This window comes from Balaenoptera physalus (assembly GCF_965194825.1).
Source record: "Balaenoptera physalus genome assembly, chromosome: 5".
Taxonomy (NCBI): Eukaryota; Metazoa; Chordata; class Mammalia; order Artiodactyla; family Balaenopteridae; genus Balaenoptera; species Balaenoptera physalus.
Window position 1 is genome coordinate 121,349,978 of NC_138884.1, and position 22,037 is coordinate 121,372,014.

The 22,037-nt window shown below is 36.0% G+C and overlaps 1 protein-coding gene across 1 annotated transcript in view; it reads left to right on the forward strand.

Annotated features, from left to right (window-relative positions):
* The window catches only part of ENPEP (glutamyl aminopeptidase), a 105,049-nt gene extending 85,498 nt beyond the window's left edge, over positions 1-19,551 (forward strand). The window contains exons 14-20 of the mRNA XM_082462775.1: positions 6,083-6,233; positions 7,256-7,329; positions 7,441-7,545; positions 7,634-7,804; positions 9,697-9,837; positions 17,670-17,748; positions 18,779-19,551. Of these exons, the coding sequence (XP_082318901.1) occupies positions 6,083-6,233; positions 7,256-7,329; positions 7,441-7,545; positions 7,634-7,804; positions 9,697-9,837; positions 17,670-17,748; positions 18,779-18,925 (868 nt within the window). The 3' untranslated portion in view covers positions 18,926-19,551. The remainder of the gene's footprint in view (positions 1-6,082; positions 6,234-7,255; positions 7,330-7,440; positions 7,546-7,633; positions 7,805-9,696; positions 9,838-17,669; positions 17,749-18,778) is intronic.
* Positions 19,552-22,037: the final 2,486 nt, after the last annotated feature.

The window sequence follows — 22,037 nt, forward strand, 5'->3', positions numbered from 1 at the left end:
GAGAATGAGATGCTAGTTCCTCAGGAAGCCTCATGGCCCCTTTGTCTGGGTTAGGTGTCCCTTTTATGGGGTCCTGCATTTCCGATAATATTATATTGTCATTGCTTATTAATTATCCATCTCACCCACCAAACTGCAAGTTTCACAAAGGTAGGCACCTAGATCATGTTCCTATTCATTTTATCCCCAGCTCCTAACTGTGCCCGGCCCCTAGTAGATGTTCATTAAATATGAGCTGAATACACGGCTGGAAGGATAGTATAGCATCACTAAAGACATGGGAGAACTATCTTACATGGACTCCCTAGATAGTATACTGGAAGTCAGAAAACATTTGTGACATTTTTAAGGAGGGAATTTATAGGGTTAAAAAACAAGCTCTCAAACCAGGTTAAAATCCTGGTTCTGAATAACCTCGAGAAAGTTTCTTAACCTGTCTCTGCTTCAATTTCATTGTTAGTAAAATGGAGATGACGTTATAAGACTCTCGTGAGGAACAAATGAAATAATGCACATAAAGGACACTAAACATTGTCTGGTCTTTAGGAAGTGCTCAATAGATTGTATTACTTGATGAAAAAGCATCCACCATTGTTTAGTAGCAGCAAAGAAGCATTTAGAAAAGCTCTTATGAATTTGCAATCTAGATTCCCTTTGTAGGTAATAGACAACTTGATTCTCTTTGGTGACTCCCCAAGTTTAATCTCCTGGATATGTAACAGATTAATTATTTTCATTACGCTATGGTATGTCAATCACTCATTTAATAAATATTTATTGAGCACCTACTCTGTACCTGGTACGTGTAGACTGGGGAAATTAAGTGGTGAAAGAAAATGATCAACATTTTAGGGAATTCCCTGGAGGTCCAGTAATTAGGACTCTGCGCTTTCACTGTGGAGGGCACGGGTTCAATCCCTGGCCGAGGAACTAAGAGCCCGAAAGCTATGTGGTGCGGCCGAAAAATTAAAAAATAAACATTTTAAAACATAATAGGACCATTTAGGTTTTTTTTTTCAGGAAAACTCTCCTGTGAATACATTGTGATCTTTTCCAAAGCTTAGAATCTTGGCTGTTAGAAATTACACAGAGCTGTAATAACCTTATAGTTTAATTTCCATCCCAACACAATGCAGACAGTTCTTTTGCTTTAAGAAGTGAAAGCCTCTTGAAGAGCTTTCTCTGAGGAACTGTGTACAAAGCAGATAACTCACACAATTGAACGACTTTCTCGCATTTGCTCAGCTCCTTGGCCACAGCCCATAAATTTTGAAGAGCTTCAGAAAGGTAGAAAGTGAAACAAATTTGAAAGCCAAGAAACGTGTAGAATCACACAGCAACCAATGCAGAAAATACCTTAGCTATCACCTGAAATATCGCCTGAGCTATTGAGTTATCACCCAATTTCCTTCTGTAATGCATGAGGTAAAAGGGACTCAAAGAGAAACAGACCCCACCTGTGTTGGTTAGTCAGGTCCAGATCACTCTGAAACTTTGGAGAAAAGCAGAAATGCGTAGTTAGATAGGTAAGTGCATGTGGCTGGATCAGAATTTACACAGTTCTACTCTGGTATTCAAAAAGAAATGGAACTATTGTTTCATCAGCAAGACTAAAAGGGCGGATCTAAAAACAAAAATATTCTTGATACCCCTGCCCCCAGATTTGAGGAGCTAGTACTCTTACTGCCCTGGATGGAATATCCAGCTGGGCACATTTGTTGAAGATAAGGAGTAAAAATTCACCCAGTCACTTCTGAGTCCCCACAACAGACTCCAACTATATGCCCTGCCCAGTAAAACCCTCAAAAGTTCAACTTCATTTAAAGTTCCTCCCAGCCCCCAGCTCAGGCTAGTTTCAGGCCAGGCCCCTGCAATGGGAACAAAGCGCTTGATTTCCTCTCCGTTTTGCTGCATGGGACTTCTACTTCTCACCATGCTGCCTCTGATTCCTCCAGAGTGTTAAGGCAAGGAGAGCAGAAGGAGGGCAGATGAAGGGAAGAAAGATCCTGACATGCTATCTGCTTTTGGTCCTCTCTGAACTTTGCAGATGTTTAACACTGATCCTTTTCCTTGTGTGGTGCTTTCGTGGAATATGCCCCATCCACACACATTCCATGGCCAAGGGTCTTCCTCCTGCAGTGCCTTGAGGTGAGGAAGTGAAAACCTCTGAACCACATCCGGTCTATAGGACGCATTCCTATACCCTTTCCCCTGACAAAGTCTGGAAGGATGGGCAACCTCATGCAGTCCTATCTCTTCACTCTGATGTCAGAGCAGTAGCAAACACAGTCTCTCACCCTTTAGATTTCTTGGGGTATCAGACACCAGACCACTGTGCCCCCAAGCTCCAGGGCACACAGATAAAACTCTTCAAGTGGTTCCATTAAAGCCCCTTTTCTAGGCTTCATGTGAGGGGAAAAGCATCCTACACCCTCCTGTCTCCTGTGGAAGGACAGCCTTCACAGTGCACTGACAGAATCCTCCAAAAGCCCTCTTCTAAAATGTCTCCCTCTCCCCCTTGGCCGCTCCAATTTCTTTCGCAGGCTGGTAGTGGGCTATCAGCTAAGGGTCACAAAAACCTGTTCCTAACCATGTCGGTCCTGATTTGATGGGTCTGCGTCTTACTTTGGAGTGTAAGTTAAGGGGCTTGGTTTGGAGGCCTTGCCAAAACTGAGACAGAAAAAATCCTTTTTTTGTCTACCTGTTACAGATTTTTTACCTTTTCAGTAGCTTATATGGCACTCTGCAGCCCACTGTGTGCCAAAGAGAGTGGGCGAGGAACAGCACAAGGGAAAGCAGAGAGTGCTGGCTAGCAGGCACATGGGAGGGAGCAGGAGTTCCTAGGCAAGGGAAGAATGGCAGAAAGGATGGCTTCAAAGGCCCCCTAAGCTAATGATCCAAACAGACTTTCAGTCAGGCTTCAAGGTGTAGTGGCTCCAATGATATCCAAGGTGAGGGCCAGGTTAGCAAATAAAGACCACGAGGTGAACATCAGCCACGCCGAGATTACAGACCTCTAGGTACACCAGATTTACCATTTTACAGGTGCTAACAGAGCTGACCAGACCACAACACACAACTAGATAAGCAACTTTTCCCACCCTATCGAGGACTGCCTTTTAAAGAAGGGAGAAGTAGGGGAATGCGGAAAGACTCCAAAAGGGATCCAGCTGATTGCAAAGAGACTGTTTTAAGCCAGAAATCTGAATTTAATTAGTAAGTTAACAGCGAGAGACCAGACACATGGGAAGTTTTCAAAAGTCTCCACACCATCTGAAGGCTCTGCTGAAGAACGAGAGACCATGGGGTCAGTTCTATCCACCTAACCACCTCTCTCAACCATGTCTAATGTCCCATTCAAAAGCCATGTTTGATAAGACACTATGTTTAATTTGAGCTTCTTGGAGAAGGACTGTGCAGTCTTTCCGGGTCACACCGGAGGAAGCAAAAACAAACCTTTTGTTCCAGATTCCCCCATCTTCTGGGTACCTCAGTCCAAGACAGGAGAGCAAGAATTCCCTCAAAAGACCTCTTTGTTTTCTTCTTCTTCTTTACAGCATTTTGTGAGAACTTTAAGTTACAGCCTCCATCCTCTCCACACTACAGATTATAGGACAATTCTAGGATTTAAGTTCCTCAGGTTGGACTCTTACTATAAATGGAAGATTTTTGAACAAGGAAAATTCTCAACCAAGTCTGGCTTTCAGAGCTGCTGCTGGTCTACAGATTTAACAGAGTTTGAGACTCAAAGCTGAGTAAAAATGCTGTCTTAGGTTGAGTTCCCTCAAAGCAGAGTCTGAAATGGAGGTTCCTGAATAGGAATAGGTGGTTTATTGAGAGAGTACTCTCGTGAGATAGGGAGTGCGAGAAGCAGGATGGGGCAGGGAAAAAGGCTGAGCAACAATATGGTCTCAGCTGGAGTCTAGCTTTGCCAGATTCCAGTAGGAAGCCGTATCCATGAATTGTACTACAGAGTGGATCCAACTTGAAGGAAGCAGGCTGGCCTGTTGCATTCCTGAATCAGACAATTAATGGCCAGGGGTGGGGGTAGCATAACCTTTTAAGCGAGATGGATGTATTTGGTCAAGGGCTATTCTCTGAGGAAGGTGCAGCTATGAGCCAACACAGCACTCTAAGGGGGTCTGGGAGGGAAGGGCACTATACATGTCTTTGTTCTAAAAACAGATTCTTCACTCGTCGTCCCAGTAGTATCAGCATTGCCTAGGAACTTGTGAGAAATGCAATTTCTTAGGCCCTACTCCAGACCTGCTGACTCAGAAATTCTAGGGATAGGGCCCAAGGGTATGTGATTAACAAACCTTCCAGGTGTTACTGATACATGCGCAAACTTGAGAATCATGATTCTAAATGATACTGCTCTTCCTCGGAAGTATCAAATACCACAGAGTAACATGATTTGTGGGAAATGAAAAGTGCATCAACTTAATTCTCGAAATATTATCTCTATAATAACCAGCAAAAAATTCACTCTCAGTCCAGTGTTCTGACCATGTGACTCAAACTTAAACAAGTGATACCAAAGTGGAACAACTGCATAGCTATCAAGTATGCTGAAAAAACAAGGCACTAGGATAGGATATTGATTTCTTCAACAGTTAAATATATAGTATTTCATCAGGGCCTCTAACCTTTGGATCACTGGATTACTTCCTTACTTCTACTTATGCTAATTTAGCCAATTCTTTTGGCCTTTGTAACCAAGATCCATTCCTTCTAATCTTTTCACCTACTATAAATGTGCAGCCCACTAGGTTTCTAACCAAATTACCTGTCATTCTTCCTGAACTTTCATTAGCCTTTTCGTTAATTTGATCCTCAGAGCAACAATTATTCTTCCTAAGTAGTCTAAGAAAATACTGACTGGACTGTTGCACAACTGACTGTTGCGCTATCCACCCAGGAAAATAGAGAATCATTAAAATTAGAAAATTCTCAAGTTTCAAACGTCAACATAAAATTCTACAATTTTTTTTTTACTCAACAAACATTCTCAATAAAACACTCCATTTCTCAATATTATTTATACTTTTATTAAGGCAGGCTGAATGCTCCAAAATATAAATTCTTCTAAATAAGATCAGGAGCTGAGAAAATAGGAGAAATCAGCTCTCTGAACTGAAAACAAACTCTGTATCATATCACATTAGTACAAATCATATGATACCAAAGGTGTTTAGTCTTATCTAGCTCTCCAATACCAGTTTATCTTCTTATCAACTCTCAGGGGAGAAATCAAGATATGGTTATATTATTTGCCAGTCACAAAAAATGACCTCAAATATACTAGCACTCAATGCATCAGTATTACTTTCTCAATAATTTAAAGTTTATTCTTTAATTTTAACTTTCAAAATGTAATTTGGAAAGACAGGATTCCCATCTAAGATTCTTTCCAAAACCTAGGCTGAAATTTGAGGCATAACAGATTTCTGAGAACATTATTTCAAAAGGTTCTAAAATCTTTTCTAAGGAGGAAGAAACTGAACTCTTTAAACTTTGAAATGTTGATGGTAACTTCACATTTATTTGAGAAACAAAATCTATTTTTATTTATCAATATTATTGGGAAATGTATAAAAAAGGGAGATGTTTTTATGGGAAATATAAGTTCAATTGGAATGTTTTAAACATTCATGATTCTTGAGTACTGTGATATTTCCTATTCATATCAAATGTAAAAAAGTTCAATACAATACACTTATAAAGGTGCATTTGTATACTAGAATCAGCTCGTGAACCTAAAATTTAAAAGTTTCTATTTGTCAATATTAACTGTATAGCTAAATGGCTTTTGTTTTATCTAAAATTCTGCCATAGCAATTTTTCAAATGCACACCTTAATGTTCTGTCTTCCGCTTTATTACTGAACATATGAAAGCAGTAATACATCATTGTGAACAAACCTCCCTGATTGGGCCTTAACAGTAATGCATTTTCTTAATTGTTTAATGGAAGGGTTCTCATTAACATTGAAGTCTATGATCCCCATATTAGTACTTTCAGTCGAAGGAAACTAGTCTATGGTTTTTAATTTACTGTGGGCTTTTTTTTTCTTTCTTAGAGCTCAACTTCTAAATTATAAGGAGGCTCTGAACTTGACCAAGTATCTCAAAATGGAAAAGGAATATTTACCATGGCAGAGAGTCATTTCAGCTGTAACCTATATTATTAGCATGTTTGAAGATGATAAAGAGCTATACCCTATGATTGAGGTAATGTTAATGCTATATCTTATGAAAGGAGATGTTTAGCCATTAGCAGAATAGGAAGATTTCTGAGAGAAGGAGCTCCTGGGAAACACAAAAGCATATCTTGCCTGCCAAGTGAAATCAAAGGAAATTATAATGACTTGACTAATCAAATCAAAGAGATGCTATTTGTTTTTTCAACTTGAAATGTATCAGTATTTCTGGTTCAGTATACCACTTAAAGGTGTATTTTAGTGTTAGAAGGAATACAATAGTTAATATTTTATTTAAAATAAACAACATTTTAAACCATAGATACAAACTAGATCCTATTTTTAATGGATTTATCTATGTTAAAATAATCTATTCTCATCAAAATATGACATCATTTTTCCTTATTCTTACTGCTATTATTTCCACATTGAGATTTTATTATAAGATAGTCATTCTAAATGCTTTTCTTGGCTTTGTGATTTCTGCAACACTTTCACAGGACACTTGTAATTTTAAACAAATTCTGGATTCCAATCTCTAGCTCTTCCACTTTCTTTATGAAAGAACTTGGACAAATGCTTTCATGTTTGTGAGTCTTTGTTTCCTTTGTACAATAGGAATGTCAGCAATTGGCTGCCTATGGTAATGGAATAGTGAGAATCACATAATATAAATATCATTTTTAAATCCTAAGCCAATATACAAATATTAGTTATCATTTCATCGATACTTGAGCAATCTTCCTTAGGGCGGTAAGTATGTCAGGTGTTATTCTATTTATTACAAATGTTAACTAAGAAGTGGAGGTTAAAAGGGGCTTACCCAAAGTTCTATAAAACATTAGAGAGTGATCCAGGATGTTCTTATGATCGGGACTGAAGTAAAATTGCAATGTTATAAAAACTTTAATACATCCCTTTCCTAGGACAGGCCCAAAGTTCTCTGAGCTAGTAGGGGAAAAGATTACCACAGGGAACTGTAGATTATAATAAACGGGAGACTGTTGCTAAATAGTAAATTATTACTCACTGTGCATGGTGCTTTTATTTCAGAAATACTTCCGAGATCAAGTGAAGCCCACTGCAGATTCTCTGGGATGGAAAGATACTGGAGACCACCTCACAAAGTTATTTTTTACCTTTTTAAAAATTAATATTCATTTAATATTCATTTGTGTATGTTAAGGCATGTTGAAAAGTGGTCCAGGCCCCAGCTCTGTGTGTGTTTCTTTTCTTAGATTACTCCGTGCCTCTGTATTAGGGCTCGCATGCAAGATGGGAGACCGCGATGCCTTGAACAACGCTTCCCAGCTATTTCAGGAGTGGCTAACTGGGACTGTAAGGTGACTGTTCACCGTGTTTTCATTTCTGGAAGACTTTAAACTGAGAAATGAGGAATTAAAATCTCTGAAACACTGTTTCTTCTTCTAGTCTTCCTGTAAATCTCAGGCTTCTGGTATATCGGTATGGAATGCAGAACTCTGGCAATGAGACTTCATGGAACCACACTCTTCAGCAATACCAGAAAACTTCATTAGCTCAGGAAAAAGAAAAGCTATTGTATGGATTAGCATCAGTGAAGAATGTTACTGTTTTGTCAAGGTAAGCTGGAACTTTTGAAAAAATTACGTGAATGGTACTTGATAATTTATATGTCACAGTCTCTTTAAGATGCTAATTATGGATGATATGTTTCCAAGAAAATCTATTAAATAATTATTTTCCTGGCAAGAAGCAAAATATCCCTGTAAGAGTTGCTTAAAAAATAAAGACGTAATCTCATATAAAAAATTCTGGAGGTAGGTAGTTTCCAGTTGTGTACAGTGGTTCAACATTTTCATCCAAGACCTAGGCTCTTTCCCTTTCTTTTCTGCCATCCTCTACATGTTGGCTGTCTTATGACTTCCAGAGCTCCAAGCATTTTGCCTTCACACAAATACGTTCAATGGAAGAAGGACAGGAGCAAAAGAGCTCCTCCTCACAAGGCTCTGTCTTTTATGTAAGAGGTCAGTTATCTCCACTTCCCCTCATAATCCAGAACTAGGTACCCTTGATCATTCTGGGTTATACTCTGGATCTACTATTTGATCATTTGCTGACTAGGATGAACTTGAATTCCTTTGACTGATTTGGGCCAATCATGATACTCTGAGGATGGGGTAGTAGTTTACCTTCCCTAGGGTCAAGGATACTTTGACCCAAGCCCAGAACAAAACTGGTCTCTGTCAGCAGAGGAGTGTCTGCCACAACATGCATAGACACACACCCAAAAGGTATTTACATTCCACTCAGAAGGTACAAAGACTGCTTGAAGCCCATCTATGAATGTTCTCCCACTCCACATCTATGTCCCAAATCAACTAGCTTCTGCCTTTTTAATTTTTTGCTTAGTTATAGTTTCTGAGTTATTTACTTCATTCATTTAAACAATACTTAAGACGTCCTTTATATGTACAGGTATATAGATTGTGGGAATAAAAATGAACAAGAATGAAATCTATCCTTGAGAAACTTATAGGTTCCTGGGAGAGGCAGAATATAAATAGTAAATTACAATGCAATAACCAATCTGTAAGGACTACCAGAAGCAGTTTGCTTTTACTTAGCAGGGCTAACAATACACTTTCACCATCTCACCTTAGGGCTATTATGTGAATTCTCCTTCTCTCTGCCCTAAGATAGTCTATCAAGAACTTGATCATCTTGACATTCCACAAAACATTATATTGATTCATTACTTTGATGGCATTGTGCTAATTGTATATGATGAGAAAATTAGCAAGTACTTAGATGTCTCACTAAGACTCTTGTGAACTAGAGGATAAGAGATAAATTGTACAAAATTCAGGAGCCCACCACACCAGTGCAGTTTCTGGAAGTTTACCAGAGCATGTTCAGATATTCCTTCTGGGTACAGCCAAGGCATAAATTTAATAAAAATCTATTCATTTGGTCACTTAATTTATCTTGCACTTATTTGCATTATACCATAATTATAGCCAACTAATCCAACCATACAGGTTACATTAGAAAGTTGTTTTTTACAATCTAGGGAAGAGCAAATAAGACTTAACTGTAATCCCGTATAAAATAATAATACAAGTACTTTCCTTTAATTTACTGGTTTGTTTTTTTTTTTTAGTATAATGGAATAACCAGGTAAAGTGGATGAAGTGCTTCTATTAAATAAATACAATTACTTTTTTAAATTAATAGTTGAAATTGTGGTTGTTTTTAGTACCTCCAAAATAATTTAAATGTTCCTAAAGTTTACATTTCACTAGTCCTCAAAATTATAGGTTGTTCTTTAAAAACAGTTAAATATTTTAGAAAATATTAAATTGTGTTTTATCATTTGTCTTACTTAATTGACTTTGTCAACTGGTGACTCAAGAATTGAATTACTGTAATGAAAGCGATGTTCTATTGGAATTTAGCTAAGGGTGAACACTAAAAGTTCATTTTGAATTGTGTTTCGGTTTGGCTTCTCTTAGATATCTGGATTTGCTCAAGGACTCAAATCTTATTAAAACTCAGGATGTGTTTACAGTCATTCGATACATCTCATATAATAGCTATGGGAAGACTATGGCCTGGAATTGGATACAGCTCAACTGGGAATATCTAGTCAACAGGTGGGATGATCAGATAATGGTTTACTGTTCTCTTTGTCTGATACCATCTACAAGTTCTTTCTTTTTCTCTTTTCTGTGCTTTCTCTGACATCTATACAATATCTGAAATGGCATATTATCAGAGGTAAGGATCATGGTATTTTCCTTCCAGGGAAGCAATATACTAGTTAATTTTAAGCATAATTCCTTTTCTGGAAAGTAGTGTTTCCAACTGATCAATAGAATTTTGAAATCTGCAAAGATGACTAAGCATTATTTTTAGTTTGGTTAAAACAAGTTAATTCTGCCTATTGTGCTAGCACCTAGCATAACGCCAGGCACATATTTAGTTCTCAATTAATTTTTAATGAAAACGAAATGATAATTCCTGGACCTGGGTTCCCATTAGAGCCCTACATCTTACTGAGTTCATATGGATAACTTCTGCCACCCTTAGCCACATAATTAAACTTTAGGTATCTTGAAAATTTCTTTTTTTTTAAATTAATTTTTATTGGAGTATAGTTGTTTTACAATGTTGTATTAGTTTCTACTGTACAGCAAAGTGAATCAGCTATACATATACATATATCCCCTCTTTTTTTGGATTTCCTTTCCATTTAGGTCACCACAGTGCATTAAGTAGAGTTCCCTGTGCTATACAGTATGTTCTCATTAGTTGTCTATTTTATACATAGCATCAATAGTGTATATATGTCAATCCCAATCTCCCAATTCCTCCCTTCTTAAAAGCAAACTATATTTCCCGGGCAATAGCAGTTTTAAAATAAGTAGCAAGGACAAGAGATGAGCAAATGAGCTAAAGAGATGCTTTCTTAAATTTCTTATTTCTTCAGCCTCATATGGAAGAAATGTTGCCACTCTTGGTCTTGATCCTCTAAATTTAATGCTTATTTCCATTAAAAAGATACTTCTTTGACAGAGTATAAAATATAGATTATATGTCCCAAACAAATATGTAAACACTGACCAAAGAACTATACCATCTGTAATCCCCATACCAAGAAATGGCCTCGTCATCTCCTCCTAATCTCTCCTGTCTTCCCTTCAGCACTGCCTAGTGCATAATGACCACCTTATCAGAAATACTAACTGCAAAGATAACTTTTATTTCTATACTCTTCTACCCTACAATTAACCAGTGTGCCATTATGTTCATTCACATTTCTTATCCTTCTGAGATCCAAATTATATCTCTAGCTCTCAACAAAGATACCCTACATTGCTTTTGCTTACTTGTGATAAATTTTTGCCTTTTGTGTTCTTGCAACGATTGAATGTAACTGCTCATCCATTTCTATGAAGATTGATTGGCATGCTTGTGTATGTGTGTGTGTGGTGTATATATGATGCTCTGTTCATCTGTTTATAATTGTTTCAATAAACTATTTGTTTCAGAATTAATAAATCTACCTATTGAGAACATGTTATCTGGAGGTAATAGTTCATATTATGCAAGGTAGTACTTTCCATTTTGAAAGATATATGCCTAATGACATGTACTGTGTATTTTGTTTTAATCGAAAAGACTACGCAACTTTTTTTTCTGGTACATGCTGTAAGAAACCTATGTAGATGAAGAACAATGCTTACTATTAAATTATTGTGAAAATATAAGTAAATAATATTCTGTTTTGCATAATAAAGTGGGCACTTCCTTATTGTTTATTAAACAGAATATTTCTCAAGACTTATTTGAATTGCTGTCATGTGAGTTATTTCAAATAATGCATATTTCATTTTTAAAAATTAGTTCACTGTTATACCTCTTAAGAATTAAGAAATAGGAAAAAGAACAGGTGTTACATTGCCATAAAGTCATAAACAGTTGGCCTTAAAATAAATCTACTAGACCTAATGTTGAAATTTTCAGGAAGCACAAATTGATGAACTATTTGCAGTGCTAGTTCCAAAACCCTCTCCCAAGGCTTTTAATATTTCTTCATAGTCTAATGATCTAATTCTCATGACATATCATTTCAAATAGCCTAAAACATAAAATTATATAATATCCACATGTCAGATATGAAAAAGCCCAATATTAATTATGGTTAGTTTGAAAAAAATATAATTTCCCCATTAAAATTGGATAAGACAAATTAAACAGAAATGAGCCAAGCGTTAGCCAAATATTTTCAAACTCTTAAATGTTTTCCAGACTTCAGAATGTGTGGTTTTATTGCCTTTCTGAACAATTTATTGTCATCTTAAAATAAATAAGCTGCTTTTTTATAAAGCTTTTGTTATGTGATTTTTATGACAGCTGATGGCCCCACCACTAATGTGCTTTCCAGTTTGAGACTTAACCACAAAGTTCCAAAGATACTTCAGAAATTATTATTTGCTTTTGTTTATTCCACTAAACTCTTACATGAAACTATGAAGTTGAATGAACTCAATATGCCAATATAGTGTGGTGTGATGAAGTTTGATTTAAATTTATGACTATGAATGAAAAATTAAGTCAATGGGACATGACTGAAGTCATTTAAACAGTACCTCATAAACAAAATAATTTAATAAGCACTTAACTAAAAGTTTTAAGTGCATCAAAACAATTTCTTCTGGATAACATAATAGTACTTACGTAAATATTAAATCCAAGAAGATTATTTTTACATAATTATTTTTCAAAATATTTAAGATATAATTAAATCCTTATTTTAGTTTTAAAAGTAATCAATATGATTAATATACAGCATATTTCCCCTTAAATAGTACACTTCATATGATGGTTTCTTGGAATGAACATATTTTGTTTTTATATTTCTGATACTTACACAGGTAGTTGCAGTTTTTATTCAATCTATTCATTGCTAGTTTCTAAATATATTCTTCAATTTTTAGTCACAAAGAACAAAACAGAAGAGGAATATTATAGAAATTATAGAAAGTCACTGGAAAAACTGTTTTCTTACCTGTAATAACAGACTTTCTTTGAATCTGTAAAATATCATTACAGGAACTTAGTGTGATTTCCTTTTTTAAAATCTCAATTTTCTTATTATAAAGTAGGTGTGTATTGTTTTGCACAAAATGCAGATAAGCAAAAATAAGGATACAAAAATCACCCATAATCCCACCACCTAAAAATAACCTCTGTTGTCACACTGCTGTTTTTCCTTTAGTCATTTTTCTATGGCTGTTCATTTATTTACAGAAATGGAATTATATTAGACATTGTTTTATAACCTGCTTTTTCTTACATTATCCTATATTGTGGATATCTTTTCATGTCTTTAAGTATGCTTCTTCGATGTTATTTTAAATTCTCAGTCATATTTCAATGTGTAGATACATCTTAGTTTACTTAGCCAATCTCCATCTGTTGGATAATAAAATTGTTCCAAACTTTCCACTGTATAAATGATGTATTGATGAACATCTTTGAAACTGAACCTCTGTTCTCTTTGAACATCCTTGAGAATTTCCTTGGGATAAAAATAACAGTAGAAGTAATATTGCTGTGTTAAAGGATGTGTTCATTTTTAGAGTTTCTGATGAATGCTGCAAAACTGTCATCCACAACAAAATTTACTATTAACTTTGCCTATTTTTCCAACCCTTGCCAATACTCAGTGCTGTCATTTAAAAATATTCTTGCTAATTGAGTACATGAAAACTGATATCTCATTTTAAATTATAATTCTTTCATCCTGTAAATATTGTGGAGCATCTACTATGTGCTAGGCACAGTGCTTGGTACTCAAGGTACAACAGTATACAAGGAGAAACAGATCTGGTTCTCTGTTCTCATGGAGCTTAGAGTCTAATAATGAAGATCAATATTAAGTAAAGAATCACACAAATGCATGTAGTACAGTTAAAACTGTAATAACTACAAATAGAAGAGGTTCAGGGCACACTGAAAGAGTGTAATGGGGAAACTGACCAAGTCAAGAGAAGTTGCAGGTTAAGGGCTTTCCTAAGGGAGTGATGATTGAGCTGAATTCTGAAGGAAGGACAGGAGTGAATTATATGAACAGGAGGCAAAGCTTTCCTGGCTGAAGGCCTACTATCAGAAAAGAGGAAAGATAAGGGCTAAGTTTTTCAGGGTCACATTAAGATTTGGGCTTTTGTTCTAAGAGCAATGATAAGGTCACTACAGGGTTTTAAGTAAGAAAGTAAAATGATCAATTTTACTTTGAAAAGCTAGCTCTGGTGGTAAAGTAAAGCACAGGCCAGAGCAAATCTGGGGAAAGCAATTATAAAGCTATTGGAGTAGTCCCAGGAAAAGATAGTGAGAGACTATACTATGGATGTAATGGTGAAGATGAAAAGATAAGAACAACATTTAGAATTTGGCAGATTAGAAATGGGAGGCAAGTGAGGTGACAAGAATAAAATGTCTAGATTTCCAGAAAAGATAAGGTTTGCAGAAGAACCATGAGCTCAGATATATCTATCTATATCTTTATTTATCTATATATATCTATCTGCCTTTTGAGTCTCCTTTGAGATGTTAAAGCGGAGATTGTTTCAAGGAAGTTAAAGAGTCCCTTGCCAAATGCTGCTTAAGGTTTGAATAAATCAAAGAATAAAAATGCTAATTAAACTTATTGGTAACTCAGAAAGAGTTTCTCACTGGAGTGGTGGGGGCAAAACTCAAATGGAAGCAAACCAATATATCAGTCAGTAGTAAGACAATGGAAGCAAGAAATGTAGAGAAGCCTCTTGAAAAGTTTGTCTATGAATGGGGAGGTGAGAGAAGATATTAAGAGAGCGATGCTAGATCAAGGGAGAGGATTTTCCCTTTTTTTATATGGAAGATATTTTAATATGTTTAATATACTTAAAAGCTGATGAGACAGATCCAGTGAAGAGTGAGAGATTTAATATGTAAGACAGGAAAAAGATTTTTTAAAAATTAATGTTTTTGAGAAAGTGAGGGAGAAATAGGAACCAAAGCACAGATGATAGAAGGAAAACAGGTATATTTATATGTTTGTAAGCTAAAAGATGTAGAGGTTACTATGTATTTTCTCTGTGAATTAGATGACAGGATCATCTGAGGAGGAAGGGAAGAGGGAGAGTGTTTGGAGGTTTTAAGAGAGTGAAAACATTTGCAAAAGGCAATTCAAAGAGGAAGAGAATGAGTTGACCAGGATAATGCAGGATTGTCAATGTGAAGGGCCCATTTAAGATTGACAGCCATGAATTTATAGTGAAACAATATGGGGAAAGTTGGGTGACCTGCCTTGACAGAATGTGTCCACGTGGTACAAACAAAGGAAATGAGCAGTTAATTTCACCCAAAGCTGGAGTTTTGCCAGACTCAAATTATTGAAATATAAGGGAGCTTAGGGCTTAGGCAAAAATGTTACTGAAAATGGTAGACCATGGAATCTAAACTATATAAGGAAACAAGTGAAAGCAAAGGAAGAGCTGATGATCCAGAAGAAAGTAGGGGTAGGGAAGGTCAATGGGTCAGAAATCCAGATAAAGTCAAAGAATGGTCATAGTGGAAAGTGAATGGTAAATTATGTCATGGAGCATGCATAAATTAATAATTTTAGAGTCAGAGTACCAATGGATAATCACAAGGTATGATGATGGGAATTGGCTGGAGTAGAGTGGAGAAAATACCATTGGAAATGAGGAGGTCAAGAAACTAAGGCGCTAAGCTGTTATATCTTCATCCATGTGGACCTTGAAATCATGGACTGAAGTAGAAAGGATGATAGGAGTCAGGTGCCAAAGTGTATCATAAATGAGATGAAGGGGAATAACCTGAAGGAAGAGAGGTTCTTAAAGAGAGAGTGGAGGAATAATGGTTTGGAATCCACAATGGGGAGCATGACCACACCAATTCCCTTTCTGACCTGGTGCTATGGAGGATGTGGGAAAATAAACATTCTCCAAATAAGTAGTATTCCCTGTAAAGGGGCAGTTCCAGAGGGCCAGGTGGCGGGTTTGAGAGGTCGGGCAGCTCTAGACAGCTAAGTCAGAGGCAAGGAGTTACACACATTATAAGGACAGTGTTGATCATAGATGACTGAGATTCTTACATTTTGGATAATGGCTGATGACATTAAGTAAAGGGAAACTGCTTGCCTTAGATTTCCAAGAGAAGAAAGATGAAAGACATAATGGATTTAAATTCAATGGTGTCTGTGGTAAGAGTGAACACTGGACCTAGTATACTGAAACTGTGGATAATTATTAGAACATTTCATCTGTCTCCATTAGTACATTTTCTCTTTACGTTTCTTTTGAAAACTGCTGATTCATTCCTTCACTAATTTCATGTTGGCATATTTCTCCCTATTACGAATCTGTAAGGGTTCTTTTTATAGTGAAAATATTTGCCCGTTTTAAAACAAAATAATAACTTTTTACTTTTAATTTTATGGCAGTTTTTCTTTAGTATAAAATTTTGTAATGTGTATGTGACAAACTTTATTACGTTTTATTTCACGATTTCTGTTTCTCTTATGTGATAAATTTTAAATGTAAAATTTCTCCTAATATTTGTTTACCTCTTTATATATTGATATGTTTTCCTTTATCTTTCCCCAACATTCCAACAGTTCAAGGTTTATACATAATTCTTGTGATTATTTTTCTTATACTGTGATTAATTGGGATGAAATTTTTACCTGTATTACAATGATTTGTATTTTGGTCTATAAGGAAATTTCTGATTCTTGCTCTTTAAGAGAGAAAATGCAAAAGAGATAGGAATAGAATATTATCTCTAAAGTGCTATCTTTGCACTCAGCTTCAAGTGTCTTTGCTTAGCAGGCTGATATAGATCATAACCCCAAATATGCAAGCAGCTAATAAAGCTTTTTGAAAGAAGAATAAATAGCCTATATTCAAATTCCTGTACCTGCAGGAAGACACATAGAGTATTAGTTAGGACAAAGGTGATAGAGCTATTCTGCTGTAACAGAAACACAGAAACGCAGCAGCTTAAAGGACATAAATAATTATTTCTCACTCAGGCTGGTCTCCTGAAGTGAGCATTCCAAGTTGTTAGGGTAGTCTGACCTTATTCTATCTGTGTGGTTGAAGTCTGGAAGAAGGGGAGGGAAAAAAAAAAGTCCAAGGCAAGCAATTTCCCTTTACTTAAGCAAGGAGGTGGAAGTTGAACATATCACTTTTTTTTTAATTAATTAATTTACTTATTTATTATTTTTGGCTGCATTGGGTCTTCGTTGCTGTGTGTGGGCTTTCTCTCGTTGTGGCGAGCGGGGCTACTCTTTGTTGTGGTGTGCGGGCTTCTCATTGAGGTGGCTTCCCTTGTTGCGGAGCACGGGTTCTAGGCACACAGGCTTCAGTAGTTGTGGCTCACGGTCTCTAGAGCACAGGCTCAGTAGTTGTGGCGCACGGGCTTAGTTGCTCTGCAGCATGTGGGATCTTCCCGGACCAGGGCTCGTACCCGTGTCCCCTGCATTGGCAGGCGGATTCTTAACTACTGCGCCACCAGGGAAGCCCCGAACATATCACTTTTGTTCATATTCCACTGATGAGAACTGGGTCACCTGTCTGCACCTAGCTATGAGGAAGGCTGAGAAATGTCATTTGACTGTGGTTCTCATGTGTGCAGGAAAAAAGGAGAACAGATTTGGGGAATGTAACAAGCAGTCTACCATCTCTGAGTAAGTGGTGTGGATATGTCTACAAAAAGAAGTGTAGAATTTGCTGAGAATTTCTCCTGAATGGATTTTAAATTAAATATGTTTACTTACTGTGTTTTGTACTTTCTGTACTTTGAAAATTACTTTTTAAAAAACTCCCAAAATAAAAAGGATATGTCTGCATTTAGAGAAAATATTTAAAGTTCTGGGCTCTTATATACCCTTTTCCTCCCCTAAATTTCTCTTCAGATATACACTCAATAACAGAAACCTTGGCCGGATTGTCACTATAGCAGAGCCATTCAACACTGAACTACAACTCTGGCAGGTATGAAGATAAATTCCTCTATACTTGTCAAGGAAGGAACAGAATTAATTTTTTTTCAAGGAGAAGTGATATTTTCTCTATTCAGATTCCAGAAGACAAGAAAAAAGAAATAATTCTTACATATAATTAAATGTACACCTAGTTTTTTCTAAACTGAAAAAAATTCAAACAACCAAGAAATAAAGTTTAAAAGTTGAGAAACGTGAGGCTTTGGGAGGATTAGAAGGCTCCATGAGACCATTTGGTTTACCAAAGCATGAACAATATGTCTCCCCTTTCCAGGTAAATGTAATCCTGGGATAAGCTGGTCAAGATTTGATTCCTTTCTGAATTCATAGTTTTGGAATTTCAAAACTAAGCCCAAATCTTTCAGATTTCAAATATCTCAATTCCCAGGGGGGTAGGGAATGTTCATTAATGTTGCACAAATAGAGATTGTATGAATTTTCAGTACCTGTATTAGATACTGAAATGTTACATTCCTCTGTATTAAGAAACAAAATAATTCTTATTTTTATAAATAGCAAATACTACTATGGTGGAGTTTGGGGGAGGGTTTTGGAGGGAAGAGGGAAAGTGAAGCAAGTTTAACAGAGATTTTTTGATGAGCCCTCAATAAATGAACTGAACGCGTATTAAAATACTCCAGACTCCTGGAATGAAAGGCTAAGCAAAGCCATCATTCCACAGACCAGATTTTCCAGGGAACACCTTGGGGAATGTGCAGAAAAATTGAGAAACCTGAGGAAGCAGAAAGAGCATGCCAGCCACCAGTGTGCTGCTCTCCTTCCCCAATACATCAGGGCCTTTTTTGCGTGACATGCTGCCAGGTGTCCAAAAGCCATGGGTAATGATTGCTAATCTGAGAGATGGGCTCAATCTAAATCATGCACCAGAAAATGTATCTCAATGTTATTCAGTGATACTGAATGTCCAGGGAAGAAGAAAATAAATCCAGAGTGTAAAGAAAATCCTTGAAGAATAATTGGGCTTAAAATTACTTTCTTAATTATTTCCTTCTCTTTTATAGATGGAGAGCTTTTTCAAAAGATATCCAGAAGCTGGAGCAGGAGAAAAACCTAGGCAGCAAGTGCTGGAAACAGTGAAAAACAATATCGAGTGGCTAAAACAAAACAGAGACACCATAAGAAATTGGTTTTTTGATTTGAATGGTTAATGTGTTCAAATATCATATTTTAATTTTGTGACTGTATTGTTTCTCCTGTTAAATATTTGGTGGCCTAATTTACAAGCACTCTGGAGGGAGTCTTATACATAGATACTGCTTTTGCTAAGTACTTTAAATTGTTCCTTTTTGTTTATGAAGGAAGATACTAATAGAGTAGTTAATGTACTCAGGGATTTCTTCTAAGTGTACTTCATAGGAAATTCTTTACAAACTGAAGAGAATTTAATAGCCATTTTAATGTCTTTATCATTCTTTGTATCTTAAATCTGTGAAAATAGAACAATTTAGTCTTAGCTTTACATTTTTAGTACCAAAGAAAAACCACTTAATCTTCTCTCTTGATTGATTTTTAAAGTTTAAATACCAGTACTTGAGGGACCAATATTATCATCTTAATCTTTATTTTATTATTCAGAATTACACAGATCTAATATCATTGTATTCACGTATGTTTTACTCCTTTAAATCCTATCAAAGTAACCTGGGCTTAAATTTTACTCTAGGATTGCATGAATTAGCCAAAGAAATGCCGACTGTTGCCTTTGTTCTTATAAAATCAAAGAAGAACTCTCCTCTCCTTTTTAAAATAAATCTGAATGATTACCTTGAAAAAATACATTGTTTTCCAGTGTCACTTTACTCTTGAATAATAATGACTGCAGCATCCCCCAAATAATTTAGCAGGAGGCAAATAAGATTCAAGAACCCAGTCTTTTTCATGCTTGGTACTCTGTCATCTTGCTCCATTCCCTACAAAGCTCCTTCAAATAAGCTATGAAATTAGAGGGAAGATAGTGCTTAACTCTACTCCATGGATTTTAGGGGAAAAGGGCTAAATAATTGGAAACTGATTAGGAAAGAGAGAAGGCTGATTATTCCATAAAACTATATGGAATTGGAATTTAGCTTTGACCTAACCTAGCAATCTAAGTGTGAAAATGAGGAAACCCATGGATGTCTCCAACATGACTCTGCATATGTGAGGATATATCTTCTTATATATAAATAACTTTTATGCATAAATCCTTAGATCCTAATCCATACAGAATAGCATTGATCAAATTTATATTCATGACTTGATTAAAGACATAATTTTGTAGAAGCTGGTGGCAAGAACATGTTTAATATGGCACTTGATGCCTAGCAGATCCACAATACAAGTCCAATAGGCAGAAAAGATGGTACATTACTATGTTCCAATCTGCTATATCTGGAAATCTAAATTTATTTGGAACCTTCAGAAGTATAAGATAATTTAAGATTGGTTTGATGATAATTGAAGCACATGGGAACAATCAAAATCTTAGCTTTGACTTTACATAAAAATGTGCCCTAATCAAGGACTCTCAAATTTTGTAACCTTTCCTATCGCTGTCTCTTAATTATCACTTTTCAATCTACATGGCTAAACTGGCAAATTCAAATGTAGACTGGGGGGGAAAAAAGACAAAAAAAGAAGAAATTTTCAGACTAAAACTTTTAAAGTATTATTTTAAGTTACTTCAGAAGAAAAAAACACATTAACATCATAAATCATTAGGAAAAAAAAAAAAAAAAAAATCCCACTATCCTCATGGGGATTAACACCCTAACTTCAAATTGACCGCAATCAAAACCAGCACTTGAAGTCTATGTACTGTATCAAATGGACAAATAAGGAAGTGGGATCATTTATCCTTCTGCTTTATGTAATAAATTCTTAAAAGAAAAATATAAATTTGAGGGGGATGGTAAATGAAACAGATTCCAACTTGCCTACAAGTCATTCTGTTCCATTCCACTTTAAGCACTAAAACTGAGAATGAATTGCTTAGTTCTCTTTAGCCCACATGAAAAAGAACTGTGCACACTTTGCTATGACTCCACTAGCCAATCAGGCCCTTCTCAAACAGTATCTGGTTTTAAAAAGGCTGATGACCAATAGACAGATCTATGCTAAGAACAGTTTGCTACTGTGCTTTCTTGGTTGTGTCATGATTTTTGCAGGGAAAAAATTTAGCATGTTGTATCCAAAATTAAACCACAGTAAACCATCAACTTTAAAGAATTAACTGGAAGAAATGATCAGCAAAGTCATGTAGCAAGAAGCAGTGCCAGTAATAATGACTGCCTCCCCCTAGGCAGTTTATTCCTATATTGCAGATCATTGCTGTGCACCCACATAAATATAAAGTAGGAGTTTAAATAATAAACTATGAATATAAAAGTGACCAGCAGGGAAGTTCTGGGAAGCAGAGATATACAGCTGGGTTGAAGACAATGGTACTCCTACAGTTACCCTCCATGTTGGTGAAATGTTAGTCCAAAAATAGATAAATATAAGGTGGGAACAAAAATCTAGAATGGCAATTCTCAAAGGGGATTAAGAAGCAGGGAACAGAAGGAAGAAAGTAGGATAACCAGTGGAGCTTTCCAAAGCTTTGCTAAATAATGATAATAGTGATAGTAGTAATAATACTAATACTACTAATAATAGCAAACTCCTTTTTATACCAAGCCCTGTTCTAAACACAAGCACTCCACATACATCAATTTCTATATTTAAACTTTACAAAAACCCCATGAGGTAGGTACTGTTAATATCCCCATTTTACAGATGGAGAAACAGACAGAGAAGTCACAAAACTTGCCCAAGGCCAAAAAATAGTAACTGGCATAAGCCAGGATTTGAACCTAGTCAGTTTACCACCAGAATCTATGTACTTAACCACATATTAAAGTAGAAACATGTGTTTTAAAATTAAAGTGACCTAAGTTTGAATCTCAGCTACTTGCCTTTAATCTCTCTATTGTTCAGTTTCCTCATCTATAAAGTGGGGATAAAAATAATCACTACCTCACTGAGTTGTTGTGAGGATTAAATGCAAAAATACATGTAAAGGACACATGTATGGGAAATGATAATCACTCAACATTAGATGCTATTATTGTTACTATTATGATATCTCCTAGTCCCCATTTAAGACACCAGTTTGGAGAATAAAGTTGGGTGCAGGAATAACCAAACCTAAGCAACTAAAGGCACTAAAGAAAGGCACTGTGTCAGATTATGTTATTGTTCATTAATAGTCACTGGCCCTCCCTGGAGAGAATTCCATTA